Source organism: Micropterus salmoides, unplaced genomic scaffold, assembly GCF_014851395.1.
Source record: "Micropterus salmoides isolate LMB-PRFRI ecotype aquatic unplaced genomic scaffold, ASM1485139v1 Ms_hic_scaffold_7, whole genome shotgun sequence".
Classification (NCBI taxonomy): Eukaryota; Metazoa; Chordata; class Actinopteri; order Centrarchiformes; family Centrarchidae; genus Micropterus; species Micropterus salmoides.
Window position 1 is genome coordinate 4,590,899 of NW_024044459.1, and position 19,877 is coordinate 4,610,775.

General features: G+C 40.0%; 3 protein-coding genes across 6 annotated transcripts in view; all 3 read left to right on the top strand.

Annotated features, from left to right (window-relative positions):
- The window catches only part of tnc (tenascin C), a 48,048-nt gene extending 35,515 nt beyond the window's left edge, over positions 1–12,533 (top strand). For 2 of the 3 annotated variants that reach the window (XM_038704293.1, XM_038704294.1), the window contains 11 exons: positions 2,516–2,638; positions 3,714–3,857; positions 4,303–4,422; positions 5,521–5,664; positions 5,963–6,093; positions 6,199–6,331; positions 7,294–7,445; positions 8,049–8,145; positions 8,516–8,677; positions 9,772–9,935; positions 11,016–12,533. In XM_038704293.1, the coding sequence (XP_038560221.1) occupies positions 2,516–2,638; positions 3,714–3,857; positions 4,303–4,422; positions 5,521–5,664; positions 5,963–6,093; positions 6,199–6,331; positions 7,294–7,445; positions 8,049–8,145; positions 8,516–8,677; positions 9,772–9,935; positions 11,016–11,126 (1,481 nt within the window). In that variant the 3' untranslated portion in view covers positions 11,127–12,533. Of the gene's footprint in view, positions 1–767; positions 1,041–2,515; positions 2,639–3,713; positions 3,858–4,302; positions 4,423–5,520; positions 5,665–5,962; positions 6,094–6,198; positions 6,332–7,293; positions 7,446–8,048; positions 8,146–8,515; positions 8,678–9,771; positions 9,936–11,015 lie in introns of all 3 variants that reach the window. The other variant, XM_038704296.1, reaches the window with a different exon arrangement.
- A 966-nt stretch (positions 12,534–13,499) lies between these two features.
- On the top strand, positions 13,500–16,317 carry LOC119892161 (beta-1,3-galactosyltransferase 2-like). Its single transcript, XM_038704292.1, has one exon. The coding sequence runs from the start codon at positions 13,650–13,652 to the stop codon at positions 14,613–14,615; it is 966 nt and encodes a 321-aa protein (XP_038560220.1). The 5' UTR covers positions 13,500–13,649; the 3' UTR covers positions 14,616–16,317.
- Positions 16,318–18,808: 2,491 nt separating this feature from the next.
- Positions 18,809–19,877, top strand: part of zgc:162952 (PKc_LIMK_like_unk domain-containing protein) — a 39,156-nt gene continuing 38,087 nt past the window's right edge. For both annotated transcript variants that reach the window (XM_038704251.1, XM_038704252.1), the window contains exon 1: positions 18,809–19,038. The gene's annotated coding sequence lies outside the window, so the exon portion shown is untranslated. The remainder of the gene's footprint in view (positions 19,039–19,877) is intronic.

The following is a 19,877-nucleotide window of genomic DNA, read 5'->3' on the forward strand; positions in this document are numbered from 1 at the left end:
AGGCCTTTAAAGTTTATATTTTTACTAGCGATTCTGCTGACTCACTTGAGTGACAAGCTAATGTCAATGTAAGATTTGGAGTCTGAAAACTGCTTTATGCTTCCTCTCATTACTTCTCAGATGGTTTGGTGTCATGTTTAGCGAGCACACAGCTCATTAACTTTCTCCATTTTGCGGTACTGTGAACAATAGCCTGGTGTTTTGGGTATGTAGCGAATTAGGTAGACACAAAAAACAACCCTGCTGGAGTACAAGGCACAGCCTGTGGCCCTCACACTTGCATTTTTAAATCAAACAGATCATTACAGATCAAACATAAGTTTATTTTATATGTTTTTTCTATATTTCTAAATTTTGAAGAAAAAGCAGCAGCCTACATGTATTGCATTACTGAAATTTTGTGAAAATGAATTCCGGTCAGTCACAAGCTGAATGACTGAATCAGTTTTTCATCATACTAACCACAGTGGCTTTGATAGGTCAGTTAACTAAGCCTAAATGATACTGGATACTTCTGTCAGGCTCAACAACCTACCCACTGTCAGCTCATTTCTTCCTTCTGTGTGTTTTTGCAGTAAAACTCTCATCTTGCCGCTCTGCAAACTCAAGCTTTTTATTTGTTGACTGATGCTGAATTTCCATATAACAATGCTCGCATTTGCACATGGAGTGATACGCTCTCTTTCGCTGCCATGTTCCTAGAATGTCAAAGCACACATTCTTAAATTTCCACAGAGGAGGAAAACTGACTTTCCCCTGTCACTCAGAGGCCGAACCAGAGGTGCAGGCTGTCCTAGTCTCTGACATCACCCCTGAGAGCTTTAGGCTGGACTGGATGGCTGAAGAAGACGCCTTGGACACCTTTGTCATAATGGTCAGCCCGGATGAGAGCCCAGGCCAACCAAGAGAGCTGGTGCTGGGTGGCGAGGAGCGAAGCACAGCCATTACAGATCTTACAGAGGACACCAAGTACAAAATTGAAATCTTTGGGCTCATTTTTGGAAGACGCTCCAAGTCTGTAATCGAGGGGGTGAGAACAGGTACACAGTGAAAGGATAGAAACGAGAAATCAGAACTGTGAACCGAAACTCTGCACTGATCTGATCAGCATAGTCAATGTTCGTCATGCCTTGTCAATTTGGTCTTTTATGGTAACAGCATGACAACATGGTCATTAATACCTGTGTTCTAACATTTGTCTTTTATATCACATGTATTTTTGTCTACTAACCTAGTAACAAAGTGTCGTGGTATTTGTCCAGGGCACGTAACGCTGCAATTTGACAAAATAATAAAGGTTATCTTTAGAAGTTATTTAGAAGCTCTGGCTTCATTGTGTGCCTTGTGTCGGCGGCTGTGTTGGGGTGTTCAGTGTTTCAACCTGCCTGTCAGTGCTCCTGAGTGGTTCCAGTAGAGGGCCTTTTGTCACAATCCAAGTCTACAGCAATATCCGAGAACACACACTCTGGGTTCAGACAGACCACATGGCACCTTACGGGGCTTCTGATCTCATGGCTCCAGACTGCTGCTGGATCAGAATTATGATCCAGAATGGGTTTACGGATATGAACCTTCTATTAAAAGTGGCTCTTGCCAGTCTGATATGATGGATATGAAGTAACTATATTGATGATGCATTATTATTGTACAGTATTGTCCTGGTTGTCATGGAGAATTTAGTGTCCCATGCTAAATGCTGTTTCACATGTTTACTCATCCTTTAATGAATATTTAATTCATAAATGAATGGTCCAGTTGAAAGATACTGAATATTTGCACAAAATCAGCATAGCAGCTTTAATTCAAAACAATTAAAAATGCCTTGAAAACTCATATTGGTTGACCCCCACTCAGGACATTTACTCAGCTCTTTACTCTGCTTCTTTCATTATGTGGTTTACGTCCGGTCATCTACCAAATGTTGTCTCTGACTGTCTGACTGCCTGGCCCCATGTGTCGGAGTCGCTCTTTGTAAAGTGATGGTGGTAGTGGTGGTGGGGGGGGCGCAGTTGTCTGTGTCACATAGAATGGGTGTCTATGGCTGTGTCCTCTGTCCTCCCTGGGGGTAAGGCTTTACTCTTGGGCGCATGTTTCACTTTTGTGTTGCCATGAAATGGGGGCAAGTTAATCTCCTCAGGTCTGTCACGCAAGATACTGTGGCTCGCTGTTCGCTGGGAAGGGTCTCTCCGTGAGCCCGGGCCTCCCCAGGCCCCCTTTGTCTGTCTACCTCTCTGTCTTTTACGCACTCTCTCTTTTGCTCCATTCTGAAACCAGTGCCTTTCAGTGGTGGATCTGCCCTGGCCACAATAACCTAATTCCTGTGTGTCTTTTCTTGTATTCTTGAAAATACTCACTAGTATATGTCTTTTTTGTGGGTTTATTGGTGTTCAGTAACACACATACTCTATGTTCTGTTTTTCAGTCTTCACTAGTCTAAGCAGTTCTCATATTGACTAAACCTTCTGCTTTTTGTTTGTTTTGCCCCCACCTGCTGTTTCTGTCTTGTTTGTGTCAGACATGGGCTCACCCAAGGGCATCCGCTTCTCTGATGTCACCGACACGTCCTCTACCGTTCACTGGGTGGTTCCAAGAGCTCGGGTGGACAGCTACAGGGTCACTTATGTGCCTGCTCATGGAGGTCAGTGTGAATAATTCGCTACAGAGTCAGGGAAGATCTGACCACAGCACTGTCACGATTCAGGAAAATCCCCCAAAGTTAAACTAATCTGGGGGGAAAAATGAAGAAAGGGAGCATTTATAACATGGGGATTTAGCCCCAAACAAGCTCAAAGCTCTAATAGTTTTAACCTCAACTACATCCCTACTTACATCAAGAAAAAGAGATTTCAAGGTTCAAGGTTATGAATGACTTTATAGCCAGTATGGACGTTCTCGCTGCTCTATCAATCAGTTTAATCCTCCATCATCTGCAGTGCAAACTCTTTTTTCCAATGATTGACTGATTCTGCCCCCTAGTGACTTGTTACAGGTATTTCTACTGAAAGAGGCAAAAAAAAAAACATGATGGCATTGACATTAATGGATATCACCCTTTAATGTGCGAAACCTAAAAAGTCATCACTTGCCAGGTAACAGGGAAAGGTACCACACAAAACAATTGTGAAATACAGATGAAACCGGAAGGAAGTGGAGTAAAATAACTTTTAAATATCAATTTATATCCATGTATGCGCCCCCTTTTTTGAAGATACAAAAGTAATCATAATAGAAGTTAATTTGCAGATGTAGAGAACACAGGACAGTGACATAAAAAGGCAGCTGAAAACATTAACCTGAAATCAATATGAACTTCATTTCGTAAATTATTATTTATATTCTGAAATTGATATTTCAAATTGATATTTTATTTTCAATATGAAGCTATAAAGCCGGCCATTTCCAACCAACCAAAAACTGAGATGTCTCCTCAATCTCAGACCCAATGTAAATGATTTTTGACCTGATGATGACCGACACATGTGCTTTGTGTGTTTCAAGAAACTTTGCTCGGAGGTTATCAAAACCGTATTTGGCCTAAAAACGACAAAACTGATCAAATGACCTAAAATAACTACATTTGAGTAAAAACAACACATTATTAGGCTTACTTTTGTGTTAAAATGGGAAAATGTTTAAATATTTTACATTTTAAATTATACTCTCTTCACTGTAACTCCAAAAATATAACAACAAATATTTGTTTTGACTCACAGGTAATGCTAAGACGCTGACAGTGGACGGCTCCGAGTCTCAAACTGTGCTGCCCAACCTGACCCCTGGGGTCACCTATGAGGTCACTGTTATTGCTGTCAAGGGCCAAAGGGAGAGTGAGCCTGGATCAGACAGCGTCACCACAGGTAAGACTTATCTGAGACTTATCCCACCCCCCCCCCCCCACACACACACACACACTCATCCTCTTAAGGCTCGATATAAAAATTTATTTTTGCTTGTATAGCAGCTGTTGAATAAAAATTACATTCACAACAATCATTAAGATCAATCCAAATAATAGCCTATATGCAGCATTGATAAGAAAAAACAAAATATGAATAGAATTGATGGGTTGTTGTACAAGTAACAATTACAAAAGCAACTACTTAGCTAAAGTGAATCACTAACAATGTTTGATTCATGTGTTCATCATTTGTGTTCAAGCAGCAGCATGTCTTAAGGTGGAGAGTTGTCGCTTCCTTCTACAACACAACACAATAGCTGTGTCCATAGAGAGATATTTGAGTGCGATCTACTCATGCTGACTGAGTGTGTGTGTGTGTGTGTCTGTGTGTGTGTTTCTTACAGCTCTGGATAAGCCCCGTGGACTCACGGCAGTTAACATTACAGACACTGAAGCTCTGCTGCTCTGGCAGCCCGCCATCGCTACTGTGGACGGCTATGTCATCACCTACAGTGCAGACTCAGGTATCTAGTATTTACACACACATACACACAATCTAACACAGATAATACATATAGATATATATAAATAAGCATACATACTGTACATAAGACAGCAATTTGATTTTACAATAGTTCTCCCACCATCCACAGTTGAATCATGATTGAGATGTTGAAAAACAGTGATGATCATTATATGACCATGGCTGCCTTTCAGTGAAGAAGAAATGAGAATTGCTTCCTGCCCCAACAAATTTGTTGAGATGTGCAAAGACAAGTTTTCTTAGATGTTTCCAGAAAGTTTTCAAAGGGAAGGGAACAATTTCATATCTGAGTTAGAGGTCCGTGCACCATCCAATGATTCTATTAATCCATTCAGTCTGGTAAAACTAAATAATGGGTCAGATTTTAGTTTTTTGTTGGCTTTATTAAAGGAAAATTACCCTGTCTTTTCTTGGGCAAAATGGGTAATCTAATAATCAAGAACTGAATCAAGGCCTAGCCTGATATGAACATAGTGCACATTGTAACATTTCATGCAGTGTGCAAGGTTTCCTGCATAAAACCCCACCATCCTCCTCACTGATATGTTCTTAAGCATTGGAGTTTAGACAGTTATAGTAAGAGGAGACAATAATGCCTTCTGTAGCCTATAACTTGGGATATTTCTGGTCTAATAATGCCTATATGATTATCATGCAGGCTACAGGCCGTCTATCAACACTGGTGAACCGGATAATAAAGGTTAATATGTGTCATTAACACTACATCACCTCAGAAATCATTAAAATGTCTGATAATATTCCACTTACTCTCGTGAGGTGCTGTGCAGTGATCATTTTTAGTGAATGCGCACCGTGAAGAAGAGTCAGAAATCCACAAATCTGAAAGAAAATCCACCCAGAAAAAAATAGGTTCTCTATCTAATAGTTCACAGTAGTCCTCTTCTGATGCTCACAAAAAACGTAAAAATAAATTCTGACCTTTTATTCCTTTTTTCGTTAGCCAGACTGAATGGTCCAGTCCAAACCAAATTTGCTTCCTGTTGTACACCCAGCCTCTTATCCTGCATGTTCAGCCTTCATGTGCTAACTTAAGGCCTGCTTGTTTGTATCTTCCCAGTGGCCCCAGTGATGGAACGTGTGTCAGGAAACGTGGTGGAGTTTGAGATGAGCTCTTTGACGCCGGCAACACATTACACTGTGAAGGTCTATGCTGTGAGGGACTTGGCTAAGAGTGCAGCCACTACAACTGAGTTTACCACTGGTGAGCATTCTGGCTGAAAAGTTCATTTATTTATTTCCTGAGACTGATTGTTATCTTTGCTGATCTGAAACTAAATCAAAAATGGACATTTGCCAAGTAAACTAAAGTAGCATCTTTCATCTGAAATAAAAGTGCAACCAAGAGGAGGAACTCTGTAGATATACTGTTGTTTGTTTCTTGAATATAAACAGGATTAATAACTAAACATGAATGACATCACACAAAGGTCCTGGAACAGCTGAGACAAAGAACATCCGACAGAGAAACTAAAATATGAAATTGGCTGTTATGTTTTTAGATGTGGACGCTCCTCAGGACCTGGCAGCCAGTAACATCCAGACAGAGAACGGCATGCTGACTTGGAAGCCGCCTCGCGCTGACATCACTGGATACATCCTCAGCTTCGAGTCTGCAGACGGCACCGTCCGGGTGAGCAGACATCAGAACTCCACAGACGCTGGTCTAACTGGTATTACATTAAATTTATAAAATGGGGTTTGGGAATAAAATGTTTGAACATGTTTCCTCCTTCAGGAGGTGGTCCTCAGTCCCACTGCTGTCTCCTATAACATGGCTCAGCTCAGCGCCTCCACGGAGTATTCAGTCAAGCTGCAGGCCATTGCTGGTCCTAAGAGAAGCAGAGTCATCACCACTGTCTTCACCACCAGTGAGTGGACTTATATACACACTGGGCAGGTTGTCTGTTGCAAGATATGTCAAAAAGTATCAAACAGATTTTAGTAGGTGTATTTTATAATGATAATGCAGTGGAAGGGCAAATGACCCCATTTCAAATGACTCCTGAACTATGTAAAACTCCACGAGAAACAAGATCCTCAAAGATGAGCAAACTTTAAGGGCCCTATCTTTGTGCAGTAGAGAAATGCTAACTCTACTTTGGTAGAAGTAGGGACCTTATTGTTAGGGCAGCCCAGAAGTCCAATGGTAGCACTGGTGCCTCACATCAAATAGCTCCTGGATTGGTCCCAGGGCTGGTTGCCTACAAGTATTTTTAGTCTAGTTTAGCTAATTTGACAAGATAAAAAAACACATTGCATGTGAAGAAATTGTTAAGGATAACACGAGAAAGTCCTGGACTTATTTCCATCGTGGTCCTTGATGTTCCATCTGCCATAGCAAGGTGTGCACAGGCGTCAGAAGAACAACGCACATTACAATGGCTGCTTGAACTGGCAGCAATTGTAACTCTTAAAATTGTTCTGATTACACAGTATAAATTACATAGTCAACGACTATTTACTATACCTCATTAGAGGTGGTTCAATGTCCTCCCACAGTCCAAAAATATTAGCATTTTGGGTTAAGTGGAAACTTACCAAATTACTAGCAGGTGTGAATTTGAGTGAGATTGTGTTCATTTACCCACAATGTTATCCTGGTGATCGGCTGGTGACGTGTCCAGCTTCACGTGCCTGCAGCCATAAAAATACCAAAAGTGATCTGCCACTCTTTCTGTATCCTACGCACTGTGCGCTTTATGCAGTCCACCATTATTCACAAAACCAGTAAGAGTCACCAGACAACCTAGACATCCTTTATTATCCTCCTTGTTATGGAGTCTGTTTAGTCCACTTTGTTGATTGTTCCACAAATCATGCGTGTGTTTAGCTGGTGTGCTGTACAGATACCCCAAGGACTGCTCCCAAGCCTTATTGAATGGCGACACCTCATCAGACCTGTACACCATCTATCTGGGCGGAGATGAGAGCCAGCCAATCCAGGTCTACTGTGACATGAGCACTGATGGAGGCGGATGGATTGTAAGTCACTGGCTAACAGGGACACACACACACACACACACACACACACACATATATATAGTATATGTATGTATTAATATTTATGTATTAATATTTAAAGCTGCACTATTTTTACATTATGGGACAAATGACTATTTGTGATGTGAAAGGTATCACTTGTAGTGACGAACCCACAAACAATGATCCCTCAAATTATCAGCTACTCTCAGCTCTATAGAGAGTTTTAGCGTCTTTCAGTGTAATGTTTACTGCTGGTCCCTCTCTACCCAATTACACATAAAAAATAACAATATAATATAATACTAATAATTTATTTTAGCTTTAATATTAGTTAAGAATGAAATCATGGAGAAATTATTGAGATTATTGAGATTGATAATTGCATTTCTCTGGTGATGAGACTATATTCTGCTGTGCATCTATGTGCCAGTTGAGTTTTGATATCCATGATATATATTTTTTGAAAATGTCATTTTGCTTTGAAAACCCATATATAACAGTTATGATTGTCAGATATTTCACATAAACCTAATTTGCATTGGGAATGTCTGGCAATCAGTAAAATCACACAATATTCATTTCTTATTGTCTTTCTCTTTGCAGGTTTTCCTCAGACGCCAGAGTGGTAGACTGGAGTTTTTCCGCAACTGGAAGAATTACACAGCTGGCTTCGGTGACATGAATGATGAATTCTGGCTGGGTAATTTCTAGCAAACATCAGAGCACAACACAGTATTCCATGATTGTATGATTTATACAAATGAACAGCATCCAGCATCACCCATTACTCATGTGATATGTTTTGGGTAATTATCAGGTAATGTGTTCCAAAATTTATTAAGCCCCGTAGATTTTGATCAGACTCTACAAAAGAAGTTGATATTAAATCAAAAATATTCAATAATGGAATAAAAAGCTTGAATCCAAATAGATGTATGAGCCCTCAAATAGTATTTATCCTTAATTCCTTACTTATTTAAATGTAAAATAATGCATTATCTGATAATAATATCTTATCACTGAATTGTTATTGCTGTCCAAACATCTATATAATCTTCTCTGTCACTCAGGTCTTTCCAACTTGCATAAGATCACAGCTGGAGGACAATACGAGCTGCGAGTTGACCTGAGAGATAAGGGAGAAACAGCCTACGCTCAGTACGACAAATTTTCTGTTTCTGAACCTCGAACTCGCTACAAAGTCCATGTAGGAGGATACAGTGGAACAGCAGGTAACGCTGACTTCTGGAGCCTGCAGCCAAACATGTACACAATGCTTTTACTTTCTGACTTCGCTATTCTGTCTGTGGCACTCATCCCCGTTGGTTCCTACTGAAGGAATATAAAATTGTTTTCACAAATAAATACATACAGCTCATAAATATATAGTTTCATATTTATATTTCATATATACTGTAGTTTTGAGCAAACCTTACTCTAACAGGAGGAATAGTGCATTTGTTGGGGACTATTTTCAGCACTTAGCAGTTTGTGTACACACAGCCATACCTCCACACAGCCCTGTGGGAAGGAGCCACCTTGCAAGATTTTGTGTGAATGCAGCCGCAGCCACGCTTCATCCTGTCCTCTCCAGCTCAGCCACTCCTCAGTCAAAGAGACACACAGACCTGCAGCTCTTTATAAACCTATAGTCTCACATAGCCTGTCCTAACTTGTCTCCAAACGTTGTTTTACAGACAGAGAGCAGAGAACAGTAACTTGGTTGCTACATTTTAATTGTCCAAACCTCAGACCCAGCTCGCTGCCAAAAGGCGGATGCCCAGAAAGTCCAGAACACAGCAAAATAAAAATAAAATTATAAAAATACAGGCAGAGGGCACACACCTCCACACACTTCTAGTGGGTCATAAGTGATGTTTGAGAGGAAACATTTTTGCACAAGTCTATACATTGTTTTTTTTTTGTAGGAAAATCCATTATGCCTTTAAACTGTGTGTGTTATGTTATATACATAAACACAGTTTACAAAACTGTATAAATAAAATGTTAAACTAAAGCTGAAAATACTGAGATATACTTGTGCCTTGAAGTTCTGTTATCTTAGTTTATAAATTATGAAAATTTTGTCAATGTTGTCCAATTTGGTCTATTGTTTATATTATTTGTATAAATTTTATAAAGGTAGTAGTTGAAAAGAATGATATCTAGATCAAATTATGTTCAAATGGACTAGAATACAATACTGTAGTGGCCAGGTAGTGCACAGTTTGTACCTGAAATGTTCATCTACACTTAAAGTGTAACAGTTCAGAAACTGAGCTGCAGTTTAATTAGTTGACTCTCTCTGTGTTGTGTGTCTCTGTAGGCGACTCAATGACCTACCACCATGGCCGTCCGTTCTCCACTTACGACCATGACAACGACATTGCTGTCACCAACTGTGCCCTGTCCTATAAGGGAGCCTTCTGGTATAAAAACTGCCACCGTGTGAATCTCATGGGTCGATATGGAGATAACAGTCATAGCAAGGTACAGTATGGCTGCATAAAGCACAGCTCATGATGCAGTTACTGTATGTCATAACATGGATTGCAAATTAGGATCCCAAGGGGCTTCCTGGGTCACTGACTGTCCTTGATGGAGGTCCAGTGAGATGATATTTCAGGATTTCTGAAGAGGGTTCAGCTGTTTTTGAAGGGGTTCCAGGGGTCCCTAATGGGGTTTCACTGGCTTATGATTAGAATCCCTTAGTCCTTCAGTAGTTTTAGAGAGTCTTTGATGGTGTTATTATTCCTTTTGAAGATTCTGAGGATCTGTCATGTGGTTCTAGGGGTCGCTAGGAAACATCGAGGTCAAGAAGAAACTGTACTAGCAGGGTTTACCTTGTTTTGATTAGACCTACTTTGATTAAAGCATGATATGGTCTTATCACGTACATTTGTCTTATGTGGTGGTGATATCAAGGGGGGAATCATATGCTGAACCATAAATCCAAACCTGCACTGTAGGTATTTATTGTGGGCCTGCTGTTAACCCCTTGTGTCAAGTAATCCATCTTAACAATACCTTAAACATAGTTAATTTGTCATAACCACACCTTTTCCCAAACCATATCCATAACATAGTTGCCATATAGAGATACTTTAGAAAATAGGGCTGGACGATATGGCCAAAAATGTTACCATGATAAGAAGTTATAAATCTTTCGATATTGATAATTATCACCAGAAGTATCAAATCATTTAAAGGCTGATTTTTGCTCCTGAGTGAAAGTTGAAGAAACCTGATGGTTAGTTGGGGATTAAACTCTTTTGTTGTTGATCCATATAGAGGACTTGTATAATGTTACAAGGGAACAGCATTGTTTGTGTATTTCACTGTAGAGCTAGTTAGCCTAATTGCATGATATTAAACCTAAAATGGAAAATTAATTACATGTGAATTAATTAATTAATTACATGTTTTTGTTCTAACTTAACCCTTGAATTGTTTGAAAGTTTACTACAGAAAAAATGTACTTGGACAAGGGGTAAGATTGGGGCTATACTTTAGTGTTTGTATTTTCCACTACTACTTTCTACTAATGTGATTTGTCCATCTCCTCTCCAGGGTGTGAACTGGTTCCACTGGAAAGGTCACGAGCACTCAATCGAGTTTGCCGAGATGAAGATTAGGCCATCCAATTTCAGAAACCTAGAGGGAAGGAGGAAACGATCATAAATGATCCACCACCACCACCACCACCACCACCAACAACAACAACAATAACAACAACAACAACACTGCTACAACTCTGTCTGGACTCCCCATAAACCACCTCGACCCCTACACCCACACACCCTGCAGCGACCAAAGCCACTGCCAAGAGCCCCGCTGCCTCCACACAAAACCAACACACCTTCCCTCCTCCCATTTGCTCACAGATCAGCCTCAACTCCATAGCCCCCCTTTCCCCGTTATATGGTTGTAGAGATGCTGCCAGTGCGGAAATTGATGTGCATGTTACAAACTGGACTCTAACAACTGGATTCTACTCACGCACCAAAGAGAGCAAAAACAAACCCATCTCACTTGATTCTGATCCTTTCTCTTGTGTTGCAGCATTTGTGGGGAGGCAAGTGTGCAGCTTGGGCATTATGTTGTGTACAGTAATTAATACAGTTTCCTATTTCACATCCAAGCCACGTTTGGGGTTTTACAGAACAGACAGGCTGATCATAGTACAATGTGGTCTTGTTTAGGTTCAGAGCCTCTTTGCAAAAACCGACAATACAGTGATAATTCAACTGGATTGTCATAGAAATTCTATTCCTTGTACAATACTGTACATGTATACATCTGATTTAAACATATGAATAGGAATATTCCTCAGATGGCACTGCTCAGATGTCAGATATCTCCATCTAACCTGCCATTTGTTTGTCTTTGTGCGACTTAACTCGTGTCAGTGTCACTTTATCCTCCCCAGGTTCCCTTATATCCCGCCACGCAAGCCAACATCTGATGTGATAAAGACGGAAATGAAAACAGAAAAAAAAATTGTATGGAAAAGTATTTTACCCACCACATCCCATGTCCATGTGGATGTTTCCATTCATTATGTGAGCCCCTAAAGGCATCATGCTACAGCCACAGTATTGTGTTTTAAAAGCTAAAAAGAGAGAAAAGAAAAGCTGATGTGTTTTTATTTGTTTTGTTTCTCTTAAGAATCCGAGGCAGGACCTGTTATTCAGTATATAATGAAATGCGGTGATTTTTTTTCTTTGTTTTTGCAAAATGTGAATACAGTACATATATGTGGAACAAGAGAATGTTATGTGTTGTTGACACAAAAGATGTTGATGCTCAAAACATAAAAAAAGGTCAATTCCAATTGAATTCTATTTGACATAGTAAGGTCTCTATGCTTATGTTAATAACAGGCCAAATTTAGTTAAACTAGTTACTGTTTCTACCCTCCCAACCCCTAAACACCCATCACCTGCTACAGCAGCATACTAAACCACTGACCTTTTAAAGAATGCCTGTGTAAATTAAGTTTGTTTTTATTGTTTTGTTTGTTTATAACTGGGTGACAGGTGTTTCTCTGTAAACTGTATTACAATAAAACAGTTTGTTTAAAGGGAAGATGTTCATGTATTTTTATTTTTCAATGTCAGCGATAAAGAAAAGCTGACAAAAATTCCTGACTCAAGGTCCGCTTTCTACCTACTTCCAATCACAGCTCATGGTCTTCCTCACTGGACAGAGTTTGCTCAGCTGTCATGGATATTCTTCATGTCACAGTTCAAGTAAAGTGATGCATCATACTAAGTAGTTGCTTAGTAATCTCTCATCGCTTCACGATTCCCCGACTATTAGTTACCCTTTTTGTGCCCCACCAAGTGAAGTAAATCATGCCCTACAAAACTAAGTAACTTACTATTACACTGAGCAAATTTAAACTAGCTCCTTAATAACAAAACAGAGACAGTCTTTAAATAATCATTTTGATGCCACATATTACTATTCACATGCATGTCATATTTTGTAGCATTAGTGATGCTAACCCAATAAAAGTATGTAGTGTAAGCTTTAGGATTTGACCATGGAGTTCTGTGCAAAGGGATTAACTGCGTTCACAAAGTGTAGTGTATTGACTATTATAATATTTATAAAAATGTTTAATACCTAGCCAATATAATATAGGCAATAGTATAAATACTCACTGGAAGGCTTAGAGAAAAATTACAATACTTTATCCATAAGCTTAAGTGTCACACTCAACCTAAACCCAGCCTATTATTATTATTATTATTATTATTATTATTATTATTAATAATAGCATTATATTAATTATATTATTATTGATTGTTAATTTTTGTTTTGTTTACCACAAACTCAATCATGGACAAACAGAAGTCACCAGTGGTGTTTTGTTGGATGTGACCGCTCTACGTTAAGGCCCGACTGCCGTCATCAATAGCTATAAAATCCACCAATCACAGTGCTGCTCTCTAACATCGTGCTCAGCCAGTGGACACGGCTCTCTTTCCCGCTGGGTCTTATTTAAGTGCTGGGTTTGGCTCAGTCGGACACCACGCCCCTCGGCGTCTTTGGCAGATTTCTATTTCCTGCTTCGCCCTGCTTGCAGTGGCTTCTTCCCCCGGACAGAAATGCTGTGTGACAACCTGACTTCGCGGTTTTACAGTTTCATTTCGGACTTATACCACGACTACCGAGTGAACGGCAGACTTTGAGACAATGAGGATAACTTATTCCTGGAGGTTAGTGAAGTTACTCACTGTTTCAGCTGTGCTCGTCCTGTCTGCTCAGATCTTAGTGAGTAGAGTTACAGCGAGGGAGCATCCGCCAAAGCCAAGTCCTCTTCCTGTGGAGGCGTACAGGGTAATATCACCTGAAACATACCAGTATATTCTCAATCAGCCTGCTGTATGCAAGGACAGAAGCCCCTTCCTTGTTTTTATGGTCCCAGTTGCCCCTGTAGAGACTGCAGCAAGGGATGCGGTCAGGAAAACATGGGGTACTCCAGGTCAGGACACCCTGACTCTGTTTTTTGTGGGGCTCCCTGAGGGGGTGCAGGTGTCAAGCATCCAGGACAAGCTGGAGGAGGAGAGTAGGAAACATGCAGACATCATTCAGATGAATTTCCAGGACAGTTACCAGAACCTGACAATCAAGACCATGGTGATGATGAACTGGCTGGCGACCCACTGCCCAAACGCCTCCTATGCCATGAAGGTGGACGCTGACATCTTTGTGAATGTTTTCTACCTCATCAGACGATTGAGGAGCTCCCCCAGGCAGGGCTTCATCACAGGGTCAGTGATAAGTGATGGCAGGCCAAGGAGGGACAGCAACAGCAAATGGCATGTGTCAGAGGAGCTGTACCCCGAGGACAGCTTCCCCCCTTATGTGTCTGGAGCTGGGTACGTCTTCTCTGCAGACCTGGCCGCCAGGATTTCCTGGGCATCCAGGTTTATCCGGATGATCCCCCTGGAGGACGTCTACGTGGGGTTGTGTTTGCGTGTGCTGGGCGTCCGGCCGGTGTACTCCCGCAGCCTGCTGACATTCAGGAACCTGTTTGAAATTGGAAAGTTGGAGTACGACAGGTGCATTTTTGCCAAACTGGTCATTGTCAATGGGTTTAAACCACCACAGCTGCTGGAAATTTGGCAGGACTTCTCCAAAGGCCACACTAGCTGCTAACAGCAAAGATAACCAAATATGAGAGCTTGAAACGAGATTTCATATAATGAAATTGGTAGCCTGCTGTAAAGGAAAAAAAGCCATTAGACACACAGCCATCAGGGTGTTAAGCTTAAAGTCTGATGGAGTAGTGGGATTAGTTGTTAGAAGGTGGAAATTATATTATCAAAGAATTTAACAAACGGAGAACTTTACAGAGATCTAGAAGAATGTGTTCTGAAATAAAATTAGAAATCATTAAGTTAAAAAATGAATGGCAGCAATTTTGATAATAGATGAATTCTTTAAGTCAGTGGTTCCCAACATTCTTAGGCATCGCAAGACAGGAAATAGACTAAAAGAGTTTTGACAAGTCACAGTAGGAAAAACACAGGTGTAGGTAATAAAATCAACAATGGCTGAATTCCGTTTAGCTGCTTCAGTTTCTGGCTCCTGGCATTGTGCATGCTGGCTCACTGTATAGAACTGAGCCATCAAAAAGCTAATTAGTAACACCTGTGCTTTTCCTACTTAAAACATAGCTATGCAAATTTGATTTATTTGTTGTGACTTTTCTCTAATATTGTAAATTCCCATTGTATTCTGTGGTATTATATTTTAGGTGTACCCATCTTAGAAGGCTGCTGTAGAAATGAAGTTACAAGACATTAATCGATTATCAAATAGTTATACGATACTATAGATGAATTGTTTCAGCTGTAATTGATAATGAAGATAGCTGTTACCTGCAGCCTTACGAGAATGTATGTTACGACCTCTGTCACAAGCCGTTTGCATTAAATGGATTTTAGCCCAAGAAGAAGCAGCAGTGTTTTAGAGACACAATGTTTACTGTAGCCAGTCTAGTGTTTCAGCTGCTTTATCCAAAATGCTGGAAAAATCACAGAATTTTTACTACTGTTGGTCTGTCTGTATTTATTTTACTCTCAAGCCAAAGACTATTTTAAAATACATCCATTTCACTACCATTGGGATTATTCTTCGGTTAGTGTCTGATGGGTTCAGGGTCCACGTGTACAGTAAATTACATGGGGCCTCATTACCCTGTAAACACTGTTTAAAAAAATAAAAATAAAAAAAAATAAACATGAAATATTGACATGATGCGTTGCACTGCTACTATACAAAATGTAACTTTATAAAATAACCTGCAGCTTATTTGCCAGGTTACTGTGCCTATTTATTTACAGTATGTAGCAAATGACAGTGTGCCTATTTATGGATGTGTTGTAGTTGCACATGGCCATCAGCAGGTGGCAGTATGTGCCAGCAGATGAGCAGATGTGGTTATTCTTTACAGTGCAAAAGGATGTTGCTGGTGATTCAGTGCCTAATTCAGTTGGACTATGACAGTGAGAATTGTGGAGGAAATAAGTAACTTTCTCTCAGAAAAGCATTTAATTGTGTTTTTCTGTATTTACCAAAATGCCTAATCTATTTATACCTCATGAATGGATACTGAAGCTGTAGTTTCTGCATAATAATGACAAAATGTGCTGAATCCAGTTATTTTTAACTGTTTATCAGTGTGTCTGTCCCTTACAATGTCTCAGTGTTTGTTGTTGGTTTTTTTGAAAGGAAAGTTTCCATCACTGTTTTATTACTGCTATTATTGTCTTGCTATTACTACTGCTGCTGCTGCCTTTGTGTCCCTGCAGAGTTTTAGTTTGCCTTGCTGGAATAAATGATGTTTCCATCCAAACAAAAAGCCTCGGGCAAATATTGTACTTTGTACAATTTTATTTGTTTGACCAGTTTTACATTTAATGATGTATTCATCAAATGCATACAGTAGCGCAGCATTGAAATGCTTATTTTTGAAACTCAGGGCATTATAAAGAACATGCTTTATCAAGAAAAAATAGAAACCAAGGACAAAAGGAAAGTACAGTATATACAGTGCATTAGGAAGTAGGTTGACGACTACAGGTGTTAAGTAGTTAAGTAAGTATTAAATATGACGTTAGCAGATAATTGTTATTATTACATTCAAATGTAGCAGCTTTCTAAGCAAGGTGAGTGAGGTGGAGCTGATTAGAATTATGTTAAACAGTTTGATGTTATAAAGAGTCTGTCCTTTTCTCAGGACAGTGTGTTCATGCACAGACTGGGCTTGACTGACAGCTCTCTCCTTCCTGTTTGTTTTGTTGTGGGACAAGTTAAAACTTCCCTTCTCACACTTTGCTAACTGCAGTCTGTAAATTCAAATCTGTAGAGTCAAAGAAATACATTACACACAATGTTGTTAAAATATGAAGAACCTAGCATGTTCCTCATGTTTTCACTGAACTATAGGGATGCTTCCAAGGGCCAGGTCCAACCTTACCAGGATCCTGACAATAGAGATAAATTACATTTTTCGTGACTTTTGTTTTGCACAGGCATACATGTAGGTTCAAAATGATATAGGAGAATGGACCTGTATTATCGTTTTCAAATATAATAGAAAGCACAGCTCAACAAAAATATAGCCATAATGATGTTGAGAAAAGAAAACTTCACCAATGTTACTAGTACGTGAAGTCTGGTGTGTGTACTTGTGTCCTGTAATGTACTTAATCAAAAATGGACCACTATGGGACATGAGAATGCAGAGAAAATGAGAGTATGGAAATTTTCAGAATGATGCAATTTCTAGAGGTGAGTGTGAATTGTAGTGTAACATGTAGATATAATTGTTAGCTATTAACTGGTACACTGCTGTTATACAGTATTTCAAAAGGTGTTCAGAAAGTCCTTTCTTTCCATTCCTAATTGATTGCTGATTTGAAAAAGTTGCATATTGAATTAACAGACTGGATGATGGTGAACTAGAGACAGCAAAAGGTAGAATTACATGTTGTGTTATGACTGGCCTGCTGGCTGATGCCTGCAGCAGAGCCGGCTGCTGCTTCATGATTCACCAGTGTGGCTGAGCCTCAGCAGATGGCAGCCTCACAACTAGACAACGCTCTGCAGAAACCAATCCTAGGCTAAGGTCTGCAAGTGTTTTTCTTGTTCTGGGTTGGCAGCAAACCAAACTAAGTCTTTATCACTGGGAGGAGAAGACAGATACTTTTTGTTGTGCCAGGGTTAGCCCTTTTATCAAAATTCTGTAACAGAAAAGAAAGGTGAGTCCAGCCCTTAGAAACTGATTTCATACTAGGTTTGGTAACACTGATATATATATATATTTTTTTTTTACATTAAACTGTCTGCAGGGCTTTCTTTAGTGGTTGCAAACCTGGAGGCTGGGATCCCTCAAGGGGCCCAAAGAAAGATTTGAGGTGTCACAAGATATTTCTCTCACACTCACATTTATTATTATTTTTGTATATGTGTCTGAATATGTACCTCTTCTGGACCTTCAGATGAAAGAATCGGACAATGAAAATCATTGTTTGAACTGAACATGTATCTTGTGTTGTGGGGTCACATCTAGATATTACTTTACTTAAGAGCTCACAAGCCAAACAAAGTATTGCCTTAAAGAATGATAAATGCATATTCTTATGCAATGTTAGTATACAATATACAACATTTGCTGGTAAACCATTGACAGCATGCTCGGGAGGACTTCCTTACAAGCACGCCTGCTCTTACATAGTCAGATCAACCTCTAGCTGAACAGCCTAAATTTGTAAAATTCTATATTGTTTTGTTCCTCTTTCCATTTCACCATGTTAAAGCTCTTCTCCATTTGGCTGTTATTTGTGTACCGTCTGTTCGAGTCTATTCATTTCCCACACGACTGAGTGGGAGTTTGTGCTTTGGGCCAGAGCTCCACATTGTTCAAAACACTCCCACCTCTGTGCTGTGCTGTATCTAGATACTTCTGATCAGCACAAACAGCTTTCAGATGAGACGTCATATTGTCATTGTAAGGCAATATACACAAATGTTTTAACTGTAGACTGAATGCTGTTATTGTAAGCTAAATTTCTCAAGTGTGTTTTGGGGGGCTGAAGGGGTCTTGAAAGGTATCAAAGAAAAAATAAAGATCATCAAATAAAGAACATCTGCTATCCGCAAAAAATGTAATATCACGAAATTCTACATCAGTCCAGCACTGTTCTCCTGACACGACACAGACTCTGCCAAGCCGCCTGTGTGCTGCTCAGCTCCGCCCGGCCTCCTCTCCTCGTGGGTGGAGTTACATCCACCGACGCGCTGGTGAGGCTGGTTTCTTAGACAACCCATAAAACATGTATTTGCATTAGCGGGGCTTGTTTTACCACAGACCGCATCCACAGCGAAGTGAGCTGCTGCAAACTGACTGCCTGGATCCTGCAAGAGACTCGTTAGCAGTTAGAGGGAAAGTGTTAAGACAGCGGGGACTTCTGCACAGACAACACACTACAACGGAACTATGATGCACAGTACTTCACAGAGAACATAAACCTGAGCTGCCTTTTACTCACAACGACGCTGGGACTGAATCCAAGTAAGTAGACTATTTGCCTTGTTATCATGTGAGTTTGTAGAAAGTTTAGAACTAAAGTGCAATGCCTGCTTTATAGAAAATTGTAGGAAGAAATATGGGAGCATATATTATTCCACAGAATGTTGTTTTGTCGACAAGCATGCCACAAATCACTAATGAATTGAATAGAGAAGCTGTAAAAGCAAGCAAATTACATGACTAACTTAAGGTACAAAAAGCTTAACGCTATAGTAGTGCAAACGTATATATATTCAAACTCTCAGGCAGTGGTTCCCAACCTTGGGACAGGACTCCCCAAAGGGGTCAAGTATGGAGGGTCAACAGCTTTAAAGACAGAAAAAGTGTAGCCTATATTTCGAAGTTGGCAATCCAGACCCCTGAAATTGAGCTATTTTCTCTCTTTAGCTTAAATAGTTTTTTTTTTTTTTATGGCTGCTCTAATCAATACTGTTTGCGCAAGGCAGCTGTTCTCAGTGATAAGTGTTAAAAATCCTCTTTATGGCACCTGGCCTGGCATTAAACCAAAGTTAGTGACTTGCGGGTGGAACATTTAGCAGCTAAAAAAGCTAAAGAGCCAGATATTTCCCCCCAGGAGTTGGTGGAAATCGAAACAGGGCTAAAAGGAGCGTAAATATAAATAAAGACTTATTCATCAGGTGACCAGAAACACAACTTCAAATGTGGATGTTGCTCTGTGTCTGCTGGATGTGGAATAGGCAACTACTGGCTGACACATTGCCACATGAACAACAAAGTGACAATATGTCAGTGTTGTATTTACAGATCCCAAACAAGCCGCCAAAAAAAGTAAATGAATACCTGTTTAAATAAATTTGTGT